At 36.8% G+C, this 25072-nt stretch overlaps 1 protein-coding gene across 21 annotated transcripts in view; it reads left to right on the top strand.

Moving 5' to 3' along the window:
• Positions 1-25072, top strand: part of DTNB (dystrobrevin beta) — a 291517-nt gene that overhangs the window by 69773 nt on the left and 196672 nt on the right. For all 21 annotated transcript variants that reach the window (XR_010021624.1, XM_063077635.1, XM_063077630.1 and 18 more), the window contains exons 5-6: positions 2769-2854; positions 13497-13651. Coding sequence is in view for 20 of the 21 variants with exons in the window: in XM_063077635.1 (XP_062933705.1) it covers positions 2769-2854; positions 13497-13651 (241 nt within the window). In the remaining variant the exon portion in view is untranslated. The remainder of the gene's footprint in view (positions 1-2768; positions 2855-13496; positions 13652-25072) is intronic.

Raw genomic sequence — 25072 nt, 5'->3', positions numbered from 1 at the left:
GTTCTCAATTCTGGCTGTGCTTTTGAATTACCTGGGAAACTTTTAAGAATTACTAGTGTCAAGGCCCCACCTTTTCCAAGTAATTAGGATCTCTAAGGTTTGGGCCTAGGCCTTTGTATTTTTAATGTTTGCATACTGTTTATACATTTTATTATGGAAAATTTTATGGGGCCGAGCCCGTGGTGCACTAGGGAGAGTGCGGCGCTGGGAGCGCAGCGACGCTCCCGCCGCGGGTTCGGATCCTATATGGGAATGGCCGGTGCACTCACTGGCTGAGTGCCGGTTATGAAAAAGACAAAAAAAAAGAAAAGAAAATTTTATGTATTACAGTATCTTTTAACCTGTAGGTTTCCCCTTTATTATTTCCCCACTTAAACCATTAGCCTTGTCTAATAATAATAATAACTCTCACTTTCCTAGGATTCATTTTTTAAAACAGTTTTTATCTAGAAGCACAAAACACCTATAGGAAAGTACATAAAACAAAGTACAGTTTAATGGGTTATTATAAAGCAAATATCCATATAAGTATTGCAGAGGTGAAGAAATAGAATGCTGTCAGTATCCCAGAAGCCCCTGTAGAGTGCTTTCTGTGTTACGACCCTCTCTCTTCCCCCAGATATAATCAATAGCCTGATTTTTATGGAAATCTCTTCTAAGATTAATCTTTACCTTCTTTCCCTTTTGGGATTTCGTGGATATTCTTGCATTGTGAAATCTGTTTCTGCAAGACATGTTTTGAGCAAGTTTACCTTAAGGAAAAGTCATTAGCTATACAGCAAGGCCGGTGTCTCCTCTCCATGAGCACGTTCTCTTCCTTTTTGCTCTGCTGGTCCTCAGGCATTCTTAATCCCATTCGGGACATCAGGAATAGTTTCTTTTGTTGCTTCATCTTTCTGGGCCACTGTACTTCAAGACAGAAGCTATATCTGTCAGAGTTCTTAGTTGTAAGCAATAAAAACTAGAAACCATCTCCGGCTAATTTATTAGAATGATATGGGTAAGCAGGCCAGGGACAAAGCTCAAACTCATTCCACAGAACTGTCTCATGAAGACACCTTTGCCACCTCTCTGAGCACAGACTTTGCTGCTTGTCCTCTAGATACCATTGATGCTGGGCTATAGGTGCTGCTCCAGGAATCACTGTCCCTGCTGCCTCGGGACACTGGGTGTGACTGCTCCTGCTGCTTCCATTCTCACCAGGTGGAATCTTCTGGAGTTCCTGCTTCTAAAAATTATTCATTTTCTGTTGGAGTCTGCAGCCAGTGCATCTTATTGGTCGAGTTTGTGTCAAATACCCATGTCCTAGTTTTCTCTTCATACTTTAGTAGTGGGAAGTGTCTCATCAGGTAGGGCATGCTTAAATGTAGACTCAGCATTTGGATGGTAGGTGTAAAAAAAAAAAGATCCACTGGAAAAGTTCTGTATCAATCTTAGAAATCCATTCCTTTTAACTTAATGATCTTATAGCCACTGACTTTTCTCATAATGCAGTGGAGATTTGACATAGAAATATTCCTTATAACTGCCTGTTGCCATATTGCCTTATACATTGAAGCTGTATCTTTATTTTTGAAGAACTATATATTTTAAAAACCCTATCCTAATTTTAGCTAGTTGCAGGGATTCCTATTTTATCTCATTAATAAACCGAATGAGATGTAATAGTTAAAAATCCAACTGTAACAAACATTGGTATTTCTTGGTGATGTTTTCACTGAGAACCTTTTGGCTTATAGACAATTTGCCTTTTTTCAGGTGTGATCTTTCTATATGCAGAGAAGGTTTGGAAAATAGGAAACACTCTGTTAGGACCATTAGTGAATATAAATAGGATGACAAGTGCTTTTCAAAAGGGAAATGATATATAGCTCTCATTATTGCAAAGATACTTTATTCTGTTACTATGAAACTTTATGAGCACAAACTTTAAAAAATTAACACAAAAGCTTATTGTTAACTTACATATGATTACTTTAACAACCCGCTAGTGAAGTTTTTATCTGCTGTGAAACCAGGGCATAGTTGAGTGGATGGAGCAGTTGACACACTGGGTCAGGTGGCCTTGGTAACATTGTTTTGGTTCTGCTGGTGTTGTGCAGCATTACTTTGGGTAATTCATTTATATTCTCCATTTCGTATTTCTACTTCCTAAAAAATAATTAATGTTCCTATCCCTTCACCTTCACTTTTCTCAAAGAGGTGTATGAGAAGATCTGAGACAGATATGATTGAACTTCTTAGAATAAATATTTACTTGGTAACATAAAAGTTGTTATTGTAAAAACAAAGATGAATGTACTATAACATCTTTATAGCAGTGTGCACCCTGTTGTTTACTACATAACAATAAATAGTTGTTATAATATCCTGATCTAAGGATATATTTCTGAATTTTATTCAAACCAGGTGGCCCCTCAGTTTTGAATACTTAAAAACACCTCAGCTGTGGATCTAATGGGTTTAGTTGATAGGAAATTTATTTGTTTCATACACTTGTCCTCTGCCTACATAGGAAATAGAATTTACTTTACAAAATGGTTTCTAAGACTCATTTCCAGATAGTTCAGGTTAGCTTTAACATTCTTCACCTAGCATTAATGAATCCTTAATTCTACAAAGGAAGAAAATCCAGGGCTTCTAAATGTGGTGAAATTGTAACATGTAAGGGCAGGAATCAATTTACTGGTTACTCAATATTTAGTGATAAATTTGATTGCTTTTGTGGTTCCAGATAGCAATTATTTCTAATATAATTTATTTTGCAGTGAGGGCCGAGGCAAGTTGACGGTATTTTCAGTTAAAGCTATGTTAGCAACCATGTGTGGTGGAAAAATGCTGGACAAATTGAGATGTAAGTATTTTCATATTACTTGAAAATTGTTATTTTTAAATTAGGACTTTCAAACAGTTTTAAATGAATTTTTTCAGAATTTTGGATGATGCTATATTGAGCTTTTTTTTTCTTTTTTTATTACCACATCACTCACTTTGCAGCAGCTGGCTCAGAGTATGTAAGTTATGCCACCTACTGTTCAGATGGAAAAGTTTGTTCATTTAATTTATTGCTAGTGTTTTTTTAAAGTGAGAAAACCAAAGAGACTCAGCATAGTAATGTTGACATTTAAACTTTTCTTTTAAAAATGTTTTTTGTATTATAAAAAATTATGCTTAAAGATGATTCTCTTGAGAGCTTTTAGTTAGAAAATAAATTTGATTACTTTTTCCAAGTTTGGTCAATTTAGTCCTTTTCTTAATAACTCCATTCTTCATCAGGTGATATTTGCTGTGATTAAACTGTTCCTTCGTACCTTAGAGTCTTGTACAGTTATTTATAAGTTGATAGCCAATTTTTTTTCAGTTATCTTTTCTTATTTTTTTCTTACTACTGGCCATTTGGGCATTTTACTGTTCACTAGCTACTATAAGAAAGTGGTTAGGTGAAATGAAAGGAGATGAAATTCACAACTATTTAATTTTTCTGCCTGTTGTTTTTATTTATTCAGTCATTAGATAATTACTGACAGCCTAAAATATTCCAAACATTGTGCTAGGTGCTTTATGTATATTTTCACATGGAATCCTTAAATTTCCTTTCAGCAGCAGGTGGTATTTACTTCATTTTATAGATGAGTTAACTGAGGGGGCAAAGCTGGGATTCCAAGTCAGGTCCTGTACTGTATTGTAATGGGAGACACAGGTGTAATTTCAATAGTATTCAGAGTGCCATAGTACAAGCACCCATAGAGTAAGAAACTATGTCAGGTTTCAGGAAGATAAAATTGAAGCTGTGGGTTTTAACAAAGTGTTGAGATACTCTGTAAATTTACATGTTGAAAAAATTGGGCGAGCTGTCCTGTACCATTTCTCATAGGTTGAATTTTGATGATTACATTCTTGAGATGTTCCTCTGTGCCCTACTTTTTTTTTTTTTTTAAATTGAAAGATACAGAGGCTTGATCAGATTCAAGAACAAGTTTTTTGGGCAAGCTTACTTTATAGGTGCATTTTTCTGTGCTTTTTTTAAATGTTACTATGACATTGAAAGTTGGAAAGCTAGATGGCCCACTTAGATACAGATTTAGGTATTTTATGGAAAGATCTTAGATAATACATAATATATTTGGTCAACTGTTATCTGATTTAACTTCATTTCAAAATCAGCTGCAATGTAGAACATATTTTTGGTAATAAAATTATAGTTTTATTTAAATAATCTTCTGAGTTTTTTTTTTTTTGACTTAATATATCTTTTTTTTAAAAAATTTTATTTTGTCGATATACATTGTGGCTGATTATTGCTCCCTATCACCAAAACCTCCCTCCCTTCTCCCCCCCCCCTGCAATGTCCTTTCTGTTTGCTTGTCGTATCAACTCTTCTGAGTTTTTTAAAAATAATCTTCTGAAGTTTTTTTTACATGGTATCTCAAAATATTACTCTTTTGGGCTGAACTTTCATATTTTCTTAATTCAGCATAATGTTTTTCTAAGGAGGATATTATAATATGGAAGAAATTATATTTCATTCAAATACAAAAAGAAAGTTGGATTTTTATCTGTTTTGTAATGATGATTGTACCAAATAAAGTATATGTATGCCATCTTTATTAGTACTGGGGAGACTGGATGAAAAATAGTAGAAAATTGACTATACAACTGCATATTCTAGATGACTCTGTAGTCTTTAAGTTTCTATGATTAAATGTGCTACATTTATATCGGTCCAGCTCACCTGGTACACAAATATAAATTGTTGGTTGAGTACTAAATTTACTGCAATTCTCTGCTCCAACTGTTAATGAAAGGGTGCAAATTCCAGTACTATGTGGAGTGTGGAAGGGATCCAGATGATGGCAGTTTTTTTGGTGTGGCTTTGGAACTTCTTGGAGGAACACAAAGTGACCAAGAGTCAAGTAGTACAAGTGCACACGTGCCAAGGCAAATGTGATATGCGAGTGTGCTTAGAATGCCCGATCATTGCACATAGTGTATGGATCGATGTGATATGAACTGTGCTATGTCACTAATCACCATGTTTATCTCAGATTTCAAATGTGGTTTATCTTTCATGTTCAAAATTATAATTTCTCTTCCGAGTGTAGCTCTGTTTTGTTATTTTATTGTACCATAATTATCTTGGCAGGAGAATGAGATATTCAATGTAAGTAAAATTTTGGGGTATTAAAAGCTTATCTCTGCTTTTTAACTTTTTATCATCCAGGACAAAAACCACTTTAAAATGTGTCCTATCCCTTCCGCTTTAAACAGAACTCACTGATCATAATTTAAACATTTTCATCTCTTAGGGATGTTATTCTCTGATGCATTTAGGGCTAATTGTGAAGCTTAGGATAGTTTATCTCTTATATTTTGAGACGACTATGCTTTTTCAGTTGTTGAGTTTGTTGTTGGTGGTGAGTGTCCTTTATCATTGGCAGATGTGATGGTATTATCAGTGTAGCAGTCTCTAGAAATCTCTTCTTGCTTCTGATTTACTACTTTTAATATGCTGCTGACAGAGAAAACATAATCAAACTTCTTAGCATTCTATTTAAAGTGATTATTATGAGAAAAGCACTTGAACTTTCATAGTATGGTTGGCAGTTTTGGCTATTGTGAGAACCTTTTTTTCTTGCCTTCTAGTTCTCAGCTATATCCTACTTAGTTGAGGTGGCTGAATAATGGTGCAGCCTAAAGGGAGACAAAACACTACATTGTAACATCAAATTATGTGTGACCATTTATTTCCTTTCTTGTACCCACTTATTCCATTGTTTTAGTCCTTAGTTGCTCCAACCTCCTCCTATTGACTGTACTCTCTACTCTTACCTCTATTGATGTTCCCATTATATTAGGTTTTCTAATTTATGGACTATGCCTTAGTGTTTCTACTTTTCTTCCTTTTATTTTGATCTTTCTGCTTTTTTGCCTTTTATTTTAGATTTTTTCATATGATTTTTCTCCCCTCTGCTTTTTCTACTTGACATTTTTTGTTTGTTTTAGTGTCAAGATAGCAGATGAAATAACTTAATGAGTATTTATGCTTTTAGTTTGAAGCATTTCTTAATTAGATTTTTCAGATTTGTCTTGAGACAGTTTCTGTCTCCAGGTATCAGTTGTTTACAGAAATGGTTCACTGTTGTGGCATTAGGAACTGTATCCAAGATTCAAAGGTACCTTACATCAGGATTCTAAATACCAATAATTTACACTCAGAATACAGACTTTACTTAAAAGCATGCTCAAAACTCAGTAATGTCAGAAACCTAAAATATAACTTGAGAACAAAATTTGCCCATTATTTATTAAACCATACTTAATCATCAATTAATTTAACTATGTGATTTATTTGCTTTATCTAATTCTGCTATTTGTTTTCTAAGAAACTTAATCTCTTTTTCAAAGCCCGTCTAGTTGCACTAAAAGATAGGCGCAAATAATTCATAAAATTTATCTTTAAATTCATTAAAAAACTTGTGCTACCATTTTGAAGGGTAGTTTAATATTATGTATCAGAAAAGCTGTAAAAATATTCATATCCACTCACTCAGTCTACTTGTTGAGTTTATCCTAAGGAATTAATCAGAGGCGTACCCCAAATTTTATGTATATTTGTTGCAACACTTTTTATAGTATATGAAAACTTGAAACAGCTTTAGTATCCAAAAGTGAGAGCTCAGTTAAGCTTTGGGATACTCACATGATTGGATCTAATGCCTTTAAAAATATGTTTTAGATCAAAATACATACATGTAATATGGCTTTAAACAAAAATTTATTATGAACACAGAAAAGTAAGAAATATACCAAAATGATAAAAGGAATTTTCTTTGGATTATAGCACAGTGTAGCAAAAATGGTTGGAAAGTGGATATGAGAGATGACATGTTAAGGGACCACACATTACTGGGAATAATTAGTTGAGCGGTTAATGAGTCCTCTTACTATAAATAGCCCAATCTAAATTATTCTGTAAATGAACAGGCTTCCTGACTGGAGACCAGCCATTAAGACTAGTAATTATCCTCATTGCACAATAGTAATTTATTTTAGTTATCTTTTTGCATATTTTTGATAGACCACACTTTGAGTAGTCAGAGAAAAGATGACCTGAGATTCTTTCTACTTGTTGTTGCCTGGAATGGACTCTTCTCACTAAAATTTCAATTGTTTGCTTCTCTGATGTTTCAGTAACAGACTATAGAGGGGCCTCCCTTTGAAGTTACAGGTAAACAGTTTCACCTGTTCAAAATTTAGCCGCCTCTTCTATAGTCTTTTAACCACCTGTCACTGTCACTGCATATTTATCCTCACTGGTTTCTGTTAACCATCCCGTCTCTTTATTAAATGGAAGTGACTATTTAATTAGAATGGGTGATTCCCATATTTCCATTTCTCAACCAAAATGTTTTAAAATGAAAGCAAGTAAGAGATAAGCCCTAAGTCTGTATTTTATGAATGAGAAGAAAAAGAAGGGTAGCGGAAACAACCCAAGGGCGGCCTGGAGCCTTGCCTAAGGTAGCTCCTGGCTGAGTCAACACTAGAAGCCAAGGCATCCTGATTCCCACCCTACAGCCTCATTCTGACTTAACAAATGATACAAAATATTAATATGCTTGGGGATGCAATATGCACTTGTATTTAGTTGTATATAGGTATTTATAAACATACAGATACGTGTTATGTTTTTGTGGGTTAGGTTGCTCAGTTAGTAGATGACAGGAGATGAGAGTCATTTGCCAGGGAAAGCTAACATATAAAAGAAAATGGCTTGCCATTTATAGATTTGACTCCTTCGTCTAAACAGCCCTATTGTTTTGCAAAAGACAATAGTCATGTGGGGATGGAAGGGGAATGGAAATAGATGAGTAGACGCAACCAGTAAAACCAGGGTCACTATCACCAGAAAAGAAAACAAAATCGAAACATATGTTATTATGGTAGATCAGTAGTACCATTTTGCACAAAGGATAGAATATTTTAAAAATTGAAAGTCTTGATTGTGGGTTTCACAAGGGAGAAAGCCTACTTTTTCAGCTGGAAACAACTATTGGGGAACTAGCATACCTTCTTTCAGAGGAGTATAAATAGAAAGAGAATTTCTGGGGAAATTAACTGGTGATCTGGTAAGTAATTTAATTCCTTAATGCCAGAAGGTTTAGGGCTTTAATTAGAGGACTATTTTAATTTTTCTTGATATTTCAATTAAATGTTATTGTCTCTTATTTGCTTCTTTGGTAAGATCTTTGTGTGTGTGTGTGGTTCATTCTTTCATTTTATCATCATTATTTTTATGATCTTTAGTAATTATAATCAGTCATCATTACAAGTTGAGCATCCCTAATCCAAAAAATCTGAAGTCTGAAATGCTTCAAAATTCAAAAATTTTGGAGCACCAACATGATGCTCAAAGGAAATGCTCATTGGAGTATTTTGGATTTTGATTTTTTTTTTTTCTAATTGAAGCATAATTGATTATACATATTTTGAGGGTACAGCGTTGACTACTGCCATCACCTGTTTACAACATGTGATGATCAAATCAACATTATTAGCACATTCATTATTACAAATCGTAATTATTCTTTATGCACATTACCCAATCTCTTTCCAGCCCTCTTCTCCCTCCCCCCGTAAGATCTTTTTATATGTATATAGTAAGTCACACTAATTTAGAGTTGTTGTTACTTCATTTAAGATTAAAAAATTAGTAATCATTTTTCATTGTTTTTCTTACACATAAGAGAAGCCTATATGAAAAAAATATATATTGTTTTAAACTAGTAACTCAAGAAGTAATGAATTACTTCACTATGCCTTCAATTTTTGAATCTGGCAGTATTTTTCTTGTTAAAACAAACATTTCTGCTTGTTCTCTTATTGTAATGTGGGCTTATTAAATTACAGTTTCTTCTTTCATGATTAAAAAAATTACTGTTTTGAATCTATTCATGTGGCATAGTAACTAAGTGTAATTGAAAATACTTTTTTTGTGGGGATGGTTAGTCATTTCACTATCCAATCACTTCCTTTTACTACTCTGAATAAGTTAGATGTAGATTTGTAGGTGTGGGTTCATACATGTATGTTTTTGTGATTATGAACCTGTACTTGGTAGCTAAAGTCTCTGGTCTTGAATATTCCCATCATTATTGGCCAAAAGTTAATTACTTGTTAGTTGACCAATTATGAATACATTCAGTAGCAATAGAAAACTTGACAAACAGTGGCTTAAACACCTTGGTATTTATTTTTTCTCATGTAAAATAAGTCCAAAGGCTGAAGTTCAAAGTTGCTACCATGACTTGAGGATGTCATCAAAGTCTCCACTTCCTCCTGTCTTCCTGGTCTGCCATATGGCTTTGTTTCTTAGGGTCATAAGACTGCTCCATCTCAGGCCTCTTGTACTCATCACATGCAGAAAGAAGAAAGAAAGCAAAAGATTTTCCAGAAATCCACTCCAGAGTTACAGTGTGCAGAGCAGGCTGGGAACTCATTTTTTAAGTGGGCACACTGCCATTCCAAACACAGTCAGGGTCCAGCTAGTGAGCGAGAATGGGAAATAAATACTGAGTAGGCAACTTGTAATGTCTGCCACATCCCATATTGACTCTTTGTGTTCATTTAGATTTAGTGGGTAATTTAATTATAAGAATAGCAGCCAGCTATTTAAAAATTAAATCACTTATTCTCTTCCCTCCTTTGAGGAGCATCAGTTATTCACATCATTAGTAACATTTTTAAAGCTCTATCTGCAGTCCTGAACTGTGGCCCAGTACTCTGTTTCTGTCTGCAGGATGGTTCCACTTGAAAATTTGCTGATTTTTTCAAGTACAGTTATGTTCAAAACTGTGTATGGCATCTTTATCTTTGATTTGTTTATTTCAATCAGATTGGCAGCATTTTCCCAAGCTAGTAACTTAAAAAAATCCTAACTTTAAAAATTCCTTTATTCCCTCTCCAGTTTGCCATCAACTGCAGTTCCTTGCTTTACAGTGTCTTGGATTTGACTTTTTACCCTTCTCCTACAGTCACTACTATAATCTAGACTCTCAACTACCTCATTTGTGCATTGTTTACAAGGTTTAGTGTGTGTCTCTAATTCCAGCCTTCCTGTTTTATTCATTGTGCCAGTCATGAACAGTGTAATCTTCTCGAACCCCAGCTTTCTAAAAACGTCATCCCTATCTAAAAAATTTTAAACCAAATCAAATTACTTTCCTCTTTCAAAATTTTCTTTCATAACTTTAAAGTGTGGTGCTGATAACACCAAGGACCGGGGTTTGATCCCTGTACTGGCCAGCTGCCAAAAACAAAACAAAACAATCATAACAAAAATATTCTTCTGATTCAGTCTTTATTTCACTTTATTTAATATAAATTGTCTCTCATAGAATGTTCTCTTTAAGGCCCTGTTTCCTGCTTATCACCAATAACAGATAAACTTTATACATTCCTGTCATGGAGACTGATCTTTCTCTTCTCTGATTGTATCTCCTAATCCCCACCTCCAACTTGTTTCGACCTCACCATTGCAAATCCTGTCTTTCAAAATGTAGCTTCTAAATTACATTCTCTTAGAATTTTCTTTACAATTCCTGACTATGTGTTTTGTATCTATTCTAAATTATATTTTGAAGGAGTGTGGTGTAATGGAATTTACTTTGGAGACAGATAGATGTAGGTATAAAACTTGATTTGGCTGCTTACTAACTTTTTGACCTTAAGCAGGTTAACCTTTTTTTTTTTTTTTTGTCTTTTTCGTGACCGGCACTCAGCCAGTGAGTGCACCGGCCATTCCTATATAGGATCCGAACCCGCGGCGGGAGCGTCGCTGCGCTCCCAGCGCGGCACTCTCCCGAGTGCGCCACGGGCTCGGCCCAGGTTAACCTTTTTAAACTACAATTTCTTTATCTATAAAATTTAAATAATTAGGGCTGGCTGGTTAGCTCAGTTGGGTAGAATACAACCTTACAACCCCAAGGTCATGGGTTTGGATCCTGAACTGGCTATCTACCAAAAAATAAAATAAAAATAAAAATAAAATAATTGGGTGTGTGCACTTGCACACACTCATGCAAACACATGATTTCATGAGAGTAGAATGAGGTGATGTTTGGTAAAGCATAGTAGCACTCAGCATTAGGGTTTGTTGCATGAAAGCAAAAACCCAAAATAATAGTATCTTAAACAAAGTTGAAGTTTATTTTTCTCTTACATAAAAGAAGTCCAGAGGTAGGTGGTCCAGGACTGATATGGTAGGTAGCTTCATATTCATCTGGGACACAAGCTTTCTCTTTCTTTTCTACCATTCTAGCTTATGATTTTTATATCAAGATCGAGATTGCCACATTGTCCAAAATAGCTGCTGGAGCTCCAGGTATCATAGCTGCACTTCAGATAGCAGAAGGAGGAAGAGAATAAGGAAAAAAGGATCTGCTTTCTTGCTCACTTAGCTTTCTTTAATCTTCCTGGAAGTCCCTCACAACCCTTCTACGTACAGTCTCATTGGCCAGAACTTAGTCATGTGACCACAGCTTGCTAACAGGAGGGTGGGAAGTTTAATCTGCTGCACAAAATAAAATCAGTGTTCTGTTACTAAGGAAGAAGAGGATAATGACTGTTGGGTGGCTCCTGGCAGACTCAGCATAGTTACCTACTATGGTGCCTGACACGTGGTGGGGCTTAACAAATAACTTTCTGCCTCTATTCTTTCTGTTGTATTTAGAGTCTGTTTAGCTCTTACTTCTTTGTCACATATTATCTTATTTTTCCAGCTACACTGAAAGTTTCTTAGAGTGTAAGGACCATGTATCATACTTCCTTCTTGTGCTTCAAAACACCTAGCAGGGTGCTTGGCGCCTGGACAACATCACAGGAACTTAATATGTATTAGTTAATTTACTGATTTCACTTTCCACTAGAGGCATACTTCTTTTAGCCTCTTATTGGATTTTCTTCCCTTATGTGGGTGTTTACTATTTTCCTTTCAACTACAAACTAGCAAGTGTCATGAGAGGATATACTAGATTTTCATTCCTTTGACGGACAACATCACAGGAACTTAATATGTATTAGTTAATTTACTGATTTCACTTTCCACTAGAGGCATACTTCTTTTAGCCTCTTATTGGATTTTCTTCCCTTATGTGGGTGTTTACTATTTTCCTTTCAACTACAAACTAGCAAGTGTCATGAGAGGATATACTAGATTTTCATTCCTTTGATAATTTCTTATTTTCTAATGCCTTAAAAATTACGCTGTGGGGCCGAGCCCGTGGCGCACTTGGTAGAGTGCTGCGCTGGGAGCGCGGCGATGCTCCCGCCGCGGGTTCGGATCCTATATAGGACTGACCGGTGCACTCACTGGCTGAGTGCCGGTCACGAAAAAACGACAAAAAAAAAAAAAAAAAATTACGCTGTGGAGTTGATAATCTAACATTTTATCTTTCTTTGATCAGTGTATTTAAAATTTTTTTCTTCACATTAGTACTTTAGGATAAATTGCCCAAACTGAACCTAAAGAGTAATGGATAGATATTCATTACATATATAGATATAGACCTCCAATATACCTGTTCACTATGAATATGTAGAATAAGAATTTTCAAAATGCTTTCTTTGAAAAATCCTCAGGAAATTCTTTTTTGTGCATTTTTAACTCAATAATTTGTGAGGAAGCTCAATTGTTTGCAAAAAAACTTAGGTCACATTTCTGTGTCAAGTTGTTTTCAGCTCCTGCTTATTTATTTTTTTCCTCCCCAATTATGGGTGAGAAGAGAGGAATAACTGGACATAGGAACTCTCTGCAAGAAGATAAATAAACAGTAGTATTACTAGAAACTTCTTTCCTATCTGGTTGGCCCAACTTTTGTAAAAATAAGGTCTTGTAATATCAAAGTATCTTGGGATAGAAAAATTTATATGGGTTCTTTTTATCCTGGTTTGGAACTCACTAAATAGAATATTTTAAACACACACTAGCTCCCTTCAAATTTATTCCTTCACAGGTATACATTGCATCATTAATGTATGAATATACAAATATAATACAATTTCTTTCCTAACCCTTTACCTATATGCTAATATTCATACTCTCAAGCATGAGTATGTCTTATATAACACTTGTACAGATACTAAGAGATAAAGGTATGCTGCTACACATTCTTCTTGGAACAAAGTGAAGTATACATAAATTAAAATTTATGTATTACCCAGTTATGTACTCTCTAAAAGAGTAGGTAGACATACATAAATGGTTATTTGATTTGATGTTTAGGTAGATGTTAAGTGAGTGGGAGAGAGGGGCCTCATCAGCAAAGTAACCATACAATGTTAATAAGAATGAGAACAGTCTTAATATTTAACTAAAAATCATAGTAAATCTGTAGTACTTTTTAATGATACTTTTTAACTGGTATGCAAATGACATAGAGCCATTTATAAACAGCTGATATTTCTTTATAGTTTGACTTTATTTGGTTTTGTTCTCATAGATGTTTTCTCCCAGATGTCAGATTCCAATGGCTTAATGATATTTAGCAAGTTTGACCAGTTTCTGAAGGAAGTTCTGAAGCTCCCAACAGCTGTCTTTGAAGGGCCATCTTTTGGTTACACAGAGCACTCAGTCCGCACCTGTTTTCCACAGCAGGTAAGGACAGTTGTATAGAACATAGGACTAGAAGAGTACTCATTCATCCCTCTACCTTTTAACAATTGCACCAGACTTCTTCCAGTCTAGTATATAAGGTCTTGAGTAGGGGAGAAAAAAGCTTTAAAGGGGGAGGGAGTGGATGAATAAAAGGGGGGACGAAAAATTTGGGGGCAGGGGGGTCTTTACTGAAAAAAAAAAAGATAACATTTGAAATATTTTAAAGAAAAATGCTTAAGAAGTGTTTACATTATTGCTACTGGATCTATATTACTTTTCCAAGTGAGCTCTTTAAACTGTGAAATATAGGAATTTTAATATAAATATATTTATGACAATAGTGGATCATTGTTTCCTGAGCACTGGAGACAAGGAATGCTATACAGCTCTCAACTGCCAGCATGAAATCATTCAAGGGCACGCTATCATTTTTATATACAAAAAAGATGAATTTGATTTCCTTTTGTGGTCTTGACCTAGAATTTGATTAAGTGTATTCCTGAGATCTTAGCTATGCTTCAAAGGACTAGGAACAGTGTAGACACTGGCTGTAGCATTTGCTTGTCAAGGCAGAGATTAGATAAGATAAAAGAAGTTTAATGTTAAATTTACTTAGAAACTTCTGGAAAGTGGGGAATAAAAAATCTATGTTAAAACTAATGGGTAAAAAATTAATACTAATAGGATATTGCCATAGTTTTAAAGTATGTCCCCATCAGCTAATTGTTAATTACACACATAAAAGAAACGTAATTTTACACTTGAGAAACCTATCTGATATCACTTTAACCAAGGGATCAAAGTCCGTATCACCAGTAAAGGGATAAATTGATGTCATATGCCTCCTGATAGGATGGACTGAGAAGTGTACAGTATCACTTCTCTGCTATTCTTGCCAAAAAAGCACAACATGAATCTTATCTTGAGGAAACATCAGACAAACCCAAATAAAGAAATTACTCATAAATGTCAGTGTCATGAAAGAAAAAAAAGATTAGGCTATGTTCCAGATTAAAGGAGTCTTGGAGAGTCATGAAAACCAAATATAGGGGCTGGTTGGTTGGCTCAGTTGGTTAGAGTGTGTCTTATAACACCAAGGTCAAGGATTTGGATTCCCATATCAGCCAGCTGCCAAAAAAACCAACCCCCCCCCCCCCAAAAAAAACCCACAAAAAAACTGAATGCAATGCAACTCATGATCAGGATTTTCTTCTGTTATAAAGGATATTATTGGGACAATTGGAAAAATCTGAATAAAGTTTAAGTAATTGCATTCTGACAATGAATGTTAATTCCTGATCTTGATATTTGTATTTAATAATGTAAAAGAATGTCCTGGCTTTTAAGAAATTTGACCTGAAGTATTTAGGGGTAAAAGAGCATCCCTTTTGTAGTGTTAACATTTGAGGAATCTAGGTTAAGGGAAAATGGAAAATTTTCTGGTAATCTTATAACAATTCTCTAAGTCTGGAATTATTTAAAAAATTAAAATGTAAAAGGAATAAATTTAAAGGTTTGAGAACTGAAAGGATGTTGTAAACTAGGTTCTCCTGACCTGTGATACTTTGACGCACAAAAGAACCAAAACATACATGTTCATGCACACAAACACACCCCGATTTTGCATTTAAAGTTAAGAATTCATATTTATCTGAATTCAGACTTTCAAACAATATTTTACAGTTTGTTTAGAGGTTACACAGCATTAGCATTCAAGGTGGCAGTATAATAATGGAGAATTATTTTTGGTCACTTCTGAGATGTTCTTACCAAATTTGTACACGCTTTGGCTGATGGGTTTTGTGTAAATTGGTCTCTGTACACTGCTTAATGGAAGTCAATATCAGCTTTTCACATGTTAAAAATGTCTCCATACTTCAATATAATCTAATAAAACATAGTTTGCCTTTTTTCCCTGAATATACATTTTCAAATGATGTGAGGTTGTCTAGACATATCCTGGTACAGGAATGTCCTGCAGGCATGAAATTGCCCTTCGGGGGCGTTAAATGAGGATGTGTATGGGGAGGAAGCCACTGACAGCTTTCCCACACTTGTCATGTGCAGCTTGTCTTGCTGCTGCTGCATTAGTGGCACCATGACCTCAAATGGTTGCCTACACAGGACTCTGGGGTAATTTTGCATGTGATATACACATGGCTTTTCACCCAAGATGCTTCCTGGAGGTCAGGCTAAACATTGATCAAGTTCTGGAATGCTACTCTTAAGTAACATAGTGTCAGAATGGGGTAGGGAATTTATACAGGGACTTCCCAGCAAAGAACAGTGTCTGACAAATGGATGACAATTACGTAGGGTGCTGAACCTAGAGTGATCTTTGATTTAATTTTAACATGAGTACTATGATGTGAATCTAATGTTGGAATACAAGTTTAAAATGTCCAAGAAATTAAAAAAATTTTAATTGTTAATTCTAAGACTATCCAGGACTCTGCAAATTACCTTATATGCCACATATGATTGCAAGGCCTTTGAACTCACAGCCTGATTGTTGCTTTTCATGTGCTTCAGATTCCTGTAAAAAAAAGTCAATCTGAATTTTGATGTATGCCAAATTGGACAAGTCAGAGAAACTTGTCTCAGTCTAGAGAAACTTGAGTTTTCCTAAGTCCATGAAGATAATAAAAAAAAAATGCCTCAGAAGAAATAGAAACTACTGATAAAATGAGCAAAAAATGAGACTGTACAAAGTTTCATGCTGCAAGAATTAAATTCAATGAGTTTTGGCTTTCTATTTGAAAAAGGGCTTTTCTCATACAGTTTGCTTTCCTACAGTATGTTTTCTTTAATGTTAGTTGGCTCATGCACCGTCAGACACAGAGAGAAAATAGCAATGTAAAGTGGAAATTGCATTGCTAATTCATGTGCAGTTTTCCCCCAGCATGTTGATGTTCTGGGCTGAACAAAGAAGTGATCACAACTACAGAGAAGGTATGGATATTTTAAGAAAGTAGCTGAAAATTCTGCAGTACCTTCCTTTAGTGAAAGAAGTGGCAGGTTAGCGGATTCATGAACTGCTTCGCTTTCTACGGTGCTATGTAGAAGCTGTGGGTGTGGATGGAAAAGCTGCAAAGGTGTTTCCCCTACTGTGTTAACATAACTCATTGATGGAATCAGCTTTTTCCTATATCTAACATTTAGTTTTGATAAAACTGATCTGTCTTGGAAGTTGTATCGCCTTTATCGTGAAGAAGGAAAAGCTGTCTCAGGCTTTAAGGATGAGAGGTATCATCTGACAGTGACTCTTAGTGGAAATCCTGTATTAATTTAATTGTGCTGGTATCATTTTCATTATTGTTATTGTTTTGTTCACCCTCTCTCTGTTTATGAATGTGCATACATTTTTAGTGGTTGTTCCAACCCTGTTTTTTTCATACATCTTATTATTTTAAAAATTTTATTTATTTATTTTAAAGAAAATGTAATTTTATTAATATTATTTTTTGCATTCTAGGATGTTGTTGCAGAGCAGTTGAGAGGGAGGGAGAGGGGGAGAGGGGAAGGAAATGGGATGGAAGAAGGAGGAAGGAGGAGGGGTGGGATTGAGGCCTGTGGCACCCCCTTCATTCCCACAGGGGAGACTGGGGGTGGGGGGTTTCCAGCGATCGCTTGGTCATTGCTGGGCTGGGTGCAGATGTCAAGGGTGTGGCAAAAGCCCTCACCCCCTGCCATCCCAGCTCGGGAACCCGGGGCCCTTCTTGCTGTGGCTTGGTGGTTGTTGCTGGGCTGGTTGCACATGTTGGAGGGGCATGGCCAAGACCCTCAGCCCCCCACTGCCATGGCTTGGGAGAGCCTGGGTGCTTCCTGTGGCAGCTTGGTGGTTGCCGCTGGGCTGGCTGCAGGTGCCAGAGTGGGTGGCTGAGGCCCTTGGCCCCCCACTGCCCCGGCTCAGGAGTGTCCTGGACTTTTCTCATGGCGGCTTGGTGGTTGCCACTGGGCTGACTGTGGGTGTCGAGGGTGGCAGGGCTGAGGCCCAAGGTCCCCTACTGCCCTGGCTTGGGAGAGCCTAGGGTGCTTCCTGCAGTGGCTTGGGGGTTGTAGCTGGTTTGGCTGCGTGAGTTGGGGAGGCGTTACTAAAGCCCAAGTTCCACCACCTCCCTGACTTGGGAGAGCCGGGGGTGCATCCTGAGGTGGCTTGGTGGTTGTAGCTGGGATGGCTGTGCGTGTGGTGGGGGGCCATGGCCAAGGCCCATGGCCCTCCACCGCCCTGGCTGAGAGAGCCTGGGGCACTTCCTGTGGCGGCTCAGTGGTCCCTGCTGGGCTGGCTGTACTTGTCAGGAGGCATGGCCAAGGCCTTTGTTCCCACACCCTTGGGATTGGTTGCAGATGTCAGGGGGCATTGCTGAGGCCCCCAGCCCTCTCCACTTTATGGCTTGGTAGCCCAGGGGACTTCTGGTCCTTCTAGGTGTTATAGGTGTTCTTTGGTGAAATGAGACCTTTACTAGTTAATGTCAAACTTTGTCTCTGGTTGTGGGTACTTTGTTTTTTCTTTCAGTTCTGTGTTGGATTATTTGCTGTTCCCACCACTCAAACTCTGTGCTGTAACTAATTTGTTTTCCTTTGCTTACTTCTAAAATGGGAGAACTTCCTGCAGGGACCAATACTTGAGCTGTGTGGTTGAGCTAAATTGCTGCTTTGCTGCCGATTCGCTAGGGAAGACTTTTCATGCAACTCAGGTTTTAATGGTTGACTTTATAGGTACTTACAGCTCTTGAGAGATCTGGTACATCTGGGTTGTGTAGACACTCTGGTCTGGGCCTGAGTCTTTTCAGCAAACTGCACCCCCTGCAGTTCTACATTCCTCACCTGTCTCCACCGAGTGGTCGTGCACTGATTGGGGGGCAGATTGGCTGTCCTTGCTGTGCTCGTGTTCCCTCAGTGGACTTGTCTCCCCCACTGCCCGTGCTGCAGACACTTCCCATGGGGCGGGCCATGTGCCAGTCCTTTGTGATGACTCACTGGCCTGTGAGTGGCTCCTTTTTTTCAGTTGTTGTGGCTCCTCAGTCTATGAGAACCCTATTAGTAGTCTTGCTGGCCTGGGGAGCACCATGGCTCTCTTCTCCCCTTCCACCTCCAAGCAACTTCATCTGAAGGGCACAGCTGCAGCTTTTGCCGGTTCCTGCTCTGTGCGCTCAGCAGCTCCAGCCTGAATGCGGCTGGGGCTCGAAACAGTTAGAGTGGTTTTTTCTTTCTTTCATCATGGCTTCTCCCACCTTCATGCACTCCGTAGGTCTCTCCTCCTTTTCCCCTGAGCTCTAGTGGCCCCAGCTTGGCTGTTGTTGCTTTTTTATAGTTGTAAATTGGTTGATCTGTGAAAGAGGGTGATGCTGGGGACTGTCTATTCCACCTTCTTGACCAGAAGACCCATCTTATTATTTATAAATCCACAGTTTTACAGTATTTACAGTTTCCTAGTAATGTATGTGTTACATTACAGCAGAAATGCTTTTTTTAATGATGTGAAGAGAATTACGTTATTTGTTTATTTTAATATAGTTTTAATTCTTTTTTAAAACACATTTTTGCCTGTTTTTCACAAACTAGCCCAGAATAAGATCTGTGATTTTATGTAGTGTAATTTTAAAGGACAAGAAGAATTAAAAGCACTTGTAAGTTAAGTCACAGATCCCATCTGTTAGAATACCTAAAATTCAATGACTGGCACTACATGTTGGTGAAGATTTGGAGCAACCAGAACTCTCATACAAACCACTTTGGAAGAAGCCCTGGTGGTTTCTTATAAACCTAAACAGATATGTACCCATGAAACAGCAATTCTACTCCTGGGTTTTTCCTAAGTGAAATAAAAACTTATGTCCACAAAAAGACTTTTACAAGAATACTTTTACCAACCTTATTCAGAATAACCTAAAACTGGAAGCATTGTAGGTGTCCAACATGATAAAATGTTGGGGTAAATGTAATTCAAGAGATAATATTTCTGGAATTTGCTTCAAAATAATGGAGGCTGGAGGGAGAGTAAAAGCATAGATGAAACAAAATTAGTCATGTGTTGGCATTTATGAAGCTAGATGATAGTCAAATTAAACTATTCTGTCTACTTTGACATTTAAAAAAAATTTAATAAGTGAAAAACTAATTCTAGTTGTAAATTTGTGATTGCGAGTATTGTCTGAACGCAGTACAGTGTTAATGTGGCACCCCAACCGTAATGTTTTAGTGATTAGGCCAGATGTATTAAGGTGCTTCAGTGTTTATAAACTGTCTTTACAGACTCAAAAATTATTAAAAATAAGCAGTGAATAGATTTAAATCTCTCCCCAATTTTTCCAAACATCAGAGTTTTGGGGGAGTGTTAATATTTGTTTTGGGGGAAGTATTATATTTCTCCTTAGAAAGATGATTTGCTATTTGTTTATTATTTATTTAAATTTGATGCCTATCATTATGAAAGGGAAACCTGAATAAGCAAAGAGTGGAGAGGGAGGGAGGAGAAAAGAATGAGATAGGAAAGTGGATGTGTTCTTGCGATCAGTGTGTGCAGGAGATGCTGTTGATAACACTTTATTGGACACTGTGCCACATTCCGCTTGATTCACAGAGGAAGTGGGAAGGGGATAGAGATGGGATTTTATTATTGCTGGTTGATTTTCAGAATGGCAAAAATATTTCATGCCTGGAGGTGTCCTCTGATTACACTTTGACCAACAAATCCTCTCCAGCTATATGACAAATGACTTTTCTTCCCACTTTGAAGTGAGACATTTTCTGGATGTTCTGACCTTCTTTTTCTGGACATCTAATAAGGTTTGGCAAGAATTGCCTGGCGTGTGTGTGTGTGTGTGTGTGTGATTTCATAGGTGTTCTAATTAAGAAGATTTTACAGTCTCCATTAGCAATTCTTCATTACCAGGTAATCTGGTGTGGATTAGTACCAAGTTTCATTGATACGAAATATCATAGAGCCAAAGGCACCTTACAATTGCAGTTGGTTAGGCAGTGGTTATGATGGGTTGTCATTTCCTGCACATGCATGAACCTAGATCATAGCTGTTCATATTGTTGTCACTTCAACTGAGTTATGTCCACTTTTGTTACTACATGTGTTGTCATTTGAAATGTTCTCAGAGACCGTATACTGTGATTTGGCATTAAACAAAAAGTTATAAACACAGAAAGACGTGGACACAAAAGAGAGTGGAGTAAATTTGATTTTAGTAAAAGAAATATTCATCACTGGAGGAATTCCATATTTTCTTGCAATGCAACAACTAGGTGCTTCACAGAATCTTTTTTTTTTTTTTTTTTTTATGGAGGATATCCACAAGTAGATGAAGGTGTATTTTTTATTACTGAGTTATGACCAAAATACTTTATCATACTGAGCAGTGCATGTGAAGATAGATAAAATTCTCAAAACCATCTGAATAGAGATGAAAGAAATTTCAGTTCATCAAAAGGCTGGTGTGACCGATTCACATCATGAAGGATTACCATTAATTAAGTCATTGAGTTAGTTTAATTGGCTGAGTGTTTTTCTTTCTCAGTGGTAGAAAAAAAAATAATGGCGCATCTTACAAGTGCTCTTATAAGTACATCTTAGATTGGGTGAAATACAACGTACAGTATGTGTTTTTTTATGATCAGGTCTAATTAGGCCTGTCTCACTGGCATTAATTAGATTGAACAAAATTATAGAGACCTGGGAGTGAGGTTTTGTTCTAGTTGGGCCTATGGAGAGACAGTGTCTTACATGGGTCTTTAGATAGAAATGACAACTAGCTCCAAGATTGTTTTCTTTTTAGAAAGAGATTTTTGTTGGTTAGCAATACTTGCTGTCTATGTGCTATAGGAAGTGCCCCTCTCCCAATTATTACTCATGATCGGAAAGCCGATCCTTACGTGTTTGGCCTTGTTTCTCTGCTGGAGTGTGGGGCTGGAAGCTGCTGGGCATAGAGGTTGGGGTTGTTGGCTCAGCTCTTTCTCTGGTGCCCACTGGCACTGTCCAGCATACACTACCATTCTGGACCTCTGATGTCCCCTCCTGCCCACTAACTTGTGGCTCGCTAGTCTTCAGGTAAAGCAGGAAAATTCATCACCCAAAAAACTGAGGACCCTGTTCTCCTAATCACTTTATTAGGTGGCTCAATGGCAGTCTAAAGAATAGGACTATGCCTGCTCAGATATTGTTTTGTTTTATTATTCCTTTTAGTCATAAACAAATTTCAGTTTAAATCATTTTAAAATACAGCTCTGCTGATGTCCCTGTTTTTGTTAAAATTCCTTAATGCCTATTATAGACAAGGTTCTTAGCACAAGGTAGTGGCTACCTCATCACTCAACCCCAGCCTGTCTTTTCACTTTTATTCCTGATTGCCCCTATACCCCCTGCCCCATCTCTGGCCTGCTCTTATCCCCCCTCAGCATGTGTTGGTTCTTTCTTAGCTACAGCCACAGTGCCGTAGGGTTTGTACCTTTTGCATTCCCACCAGCATCGTATGAGAGCATCTGTCTCCACAGCCTTGCCAACAGTGTATGTTCTTACGCTTTTGACTTTTTGTCAGTCTGATAGGTGAGAAGTGTTTCTCAGTGTAGTTTTGATTTGTATTTCTCTTGTTTTAAGTAATAAACGTTTTGAGTGAGTGAAAGTAGTCATGGTTCTTGTGTTTATGCTGTTAGCTCTCCCCTGAAATGCCTGCAACCCCTGACCTTCTCTCTTTCCCCTGCAACAAAGGCCTCATATTTCAAATCCCAGCTAAGACATCCCCTCTTCTTTGATGTTCTTAATCTTTCAGTGCAGAATTAATTGTTCCCTCTAATGCACTCCCATGGCATTTACCTATTGCTCAGTTATGCCATGAGAGAGGGACCTTGGTCATCTTCAGCTTTACATCCCAGTGACTAACAGAGTGTCTGGAAAATGATCTATGCTTACCAAATGATTGTTGAATTAATTGAATTATGATTTAAAATCGAGTATGACATGAGAAAATTAGTGTTTTTGGCTTAAATTCTAATTAAAGCTCATGAGTATACTTGTAACCTCCTTGTTTTCATCGATGTTATTCCATGATTTCCTCCAATGAAACAATCTTTGCAATGAGGGAAATATAGTATTTCAGAACTTTTAGAGTTTGCCCCCTGTTTTTTAGCTGTAATAAATAAAAATCTCTCTAATAAAAAGCACAGCAGCATTATATTGTTGTGTCAATTATAAATTACTCTTACTTTCAAAGCCCAAAATAAATCTGTGATATGGACAAATTCAGTGTCTAATAATTGAAAGCCTGTCCTGTAGCACTTATCTTGTAACTCTAGTTAATGTATGTCTGCCCATGTCAGAGAAAACATTTCTATACCTCTACACAAAAGTTTGTATCAGAATGTTTTAATCTGAAAGCTTTTAAAAATGTCATCTTCAAGAGTGTTAACTAAATGTCACACATTGTTTAAGTGATAGGGCAACGGATGAAAAAATTTACATTTTTTACTTGAGGAAATAGGAGTTTTTATTGGAAATGATGAAGGTGGAGATTGCAGCAGTGATAACCTATTGCTAAATTGTTTTACTTGTTTTCTTAGTTATTTTAATGATACTGGATTTATCATTTTTAGGGATGGTTCTTCCACCCTTTTAAAAAAGGGAAGAGGTAGTCAAGTATGGGGGGGGAGGTGAGAATGACATATAGGTGGTGATTGTCAGTACTGAGGATTGGAATAGCAAGGGGCAGCAAACAGAGACCCTCGTTTCTAAGAAAAAGTAATGGGACTACATACAAAGACGGACACAACCTCAATGTTTTATAGAGGAAGGCATAAATAAATCAGGGTGTTTTTGCTCAGTGCATCAGGCAGCTTTTTAAGAAAATTAGAAATGGAGGCCTTGTACAAAACAAAATGTGTAATAAAATGTTAAGTGATAAAAGATTGTATGTTTGTATATACCCTGTGTTCCTAATTATGTAGAAAAATGTGTACATCTGGAGGGAAATAGAGAAAAATGAGAATTGAGGTGGGATTGTGTATTTTATTTTTATTGTAGTTTTTGTTGTAAATACTATTGTGCTAAAAAAATAAGGAGAAAGGCAAAGAACATGTTCAACTCAAGAGCAAAACCAAAACAAAACAAAAAGAAAGGAGGAAGATAGAGCCAACCTACCTTTTACATAATTGTTTACTGCGTCATGGAATTTTAGAGCTGGGAATTCTCTCCCAGTAGTTCTCAGAATTTTTGGTCTCAGAATCTCTTTACACTCTAAAAGTTGAGGACCCCAAAGAGCTTTCGTTTATGTGATTATATCTGTTAGTTTTTCCCATATTGAAAATTAAAATTGAGAAATTAAACAATATTAAGCATTTAAAAATAAAAGCAATAAACCCATTACATGTTAACCTAAATTTATGAAAAATAACTATAGTATATTCCACAACAAAAATTTAATGAGAAGAGTGCCAGTGTTTTCTAGTTTTGCAGATCTCTTTAATATTTGGCTCAACAGAAGACAGCTGGATTCTTTTATCCACTTATCCATTGTCTGTTTTGATATGTTGTTTTGGTTAAAGTATAGGAAAAAAATCTGGCCTCACACAGCTATGTAGTTGGAAAAGGGAGAAGTCTTTTAATAGCCTTTTCAGATAATTATGGCTGTATCACGTTGCCTCTGGAAAACTCTGCTGTACACTCCTGAGAGAATGAGATTGAAAAAAGGCAAATAATGAATCAGTGGTATTATCAAAATTGTTTTGGCCTCATGGACTCCCTGAAAACGTTTAAGGACCTGGGGGCAGGGGGCCCTGACCACACTTTGAGAACTGTTTTCTAGAGCCCCAGAGAGAGAGAAAACTGAAACCCAGAAATGTTAAGTGATTTCTCCCAAATCATATGATTGGTGGGAGACAGAGCACTGGGACATGGCTCTTCTGCTTTCATTCCTCATGTTTCTAAGACCTTCAAATTATAGTATGACCTTAGGACAACCTTTGGAAATTGATTCTGAGCATATTTATGAGGGTCTTCTGAGATATCAAAATAAATGTATTCTTTTTCAATCTTTGAGATTCTTTTTAGAAACTCCATGGTAGTCAAATCAAAACTTTTTAGAGACAGTGGTATTAGGATTATAAAAGGATTTCTAAAGATGGGATTTTTAGCAAACATTGGAAGATATAGAATATTAATTTAAACATTAAATCATAAAGGATATGATACATTTAATTTTTGTTTACCCCCTCGTACTAGCCAGAAAACGTCCTAGCTCTTCTTTCTCAGTAATTTTACATAGACACTTCTGATTTCATTGTGGTTATTTGCAGTTTCATAATACGAGGCATTTTCCACGTCTGGTCCTCCATTCAAATGTTAGGTGGCTTTCTGGTTTTTAATGTTGTTCGCTCATTCCTCCTGGATTCCACTGAGTCTCAAACAGTAGTGGCTTGGAT

The sequence above is a fragment of the Cynocephalus volans genome, chromosome 14 (assembly GCF_027409185.1).
Source record: "Cynocephalus volans isolate mCynVol1 chromosome 14, mCynVol1.pri, whole genome shotgun sequence".
NCBI lineage: Eukaryota > Metazoa > Chordata > Mammalia > Dermoptera > Cynocephalidae > Cynocephalus > Cynocephalus volans.
The sequence above is the reverse complement of the archived record's forward strand: the minus strand, read 5'-3'. Positions and strand labels throughout refer to the sequence as shown.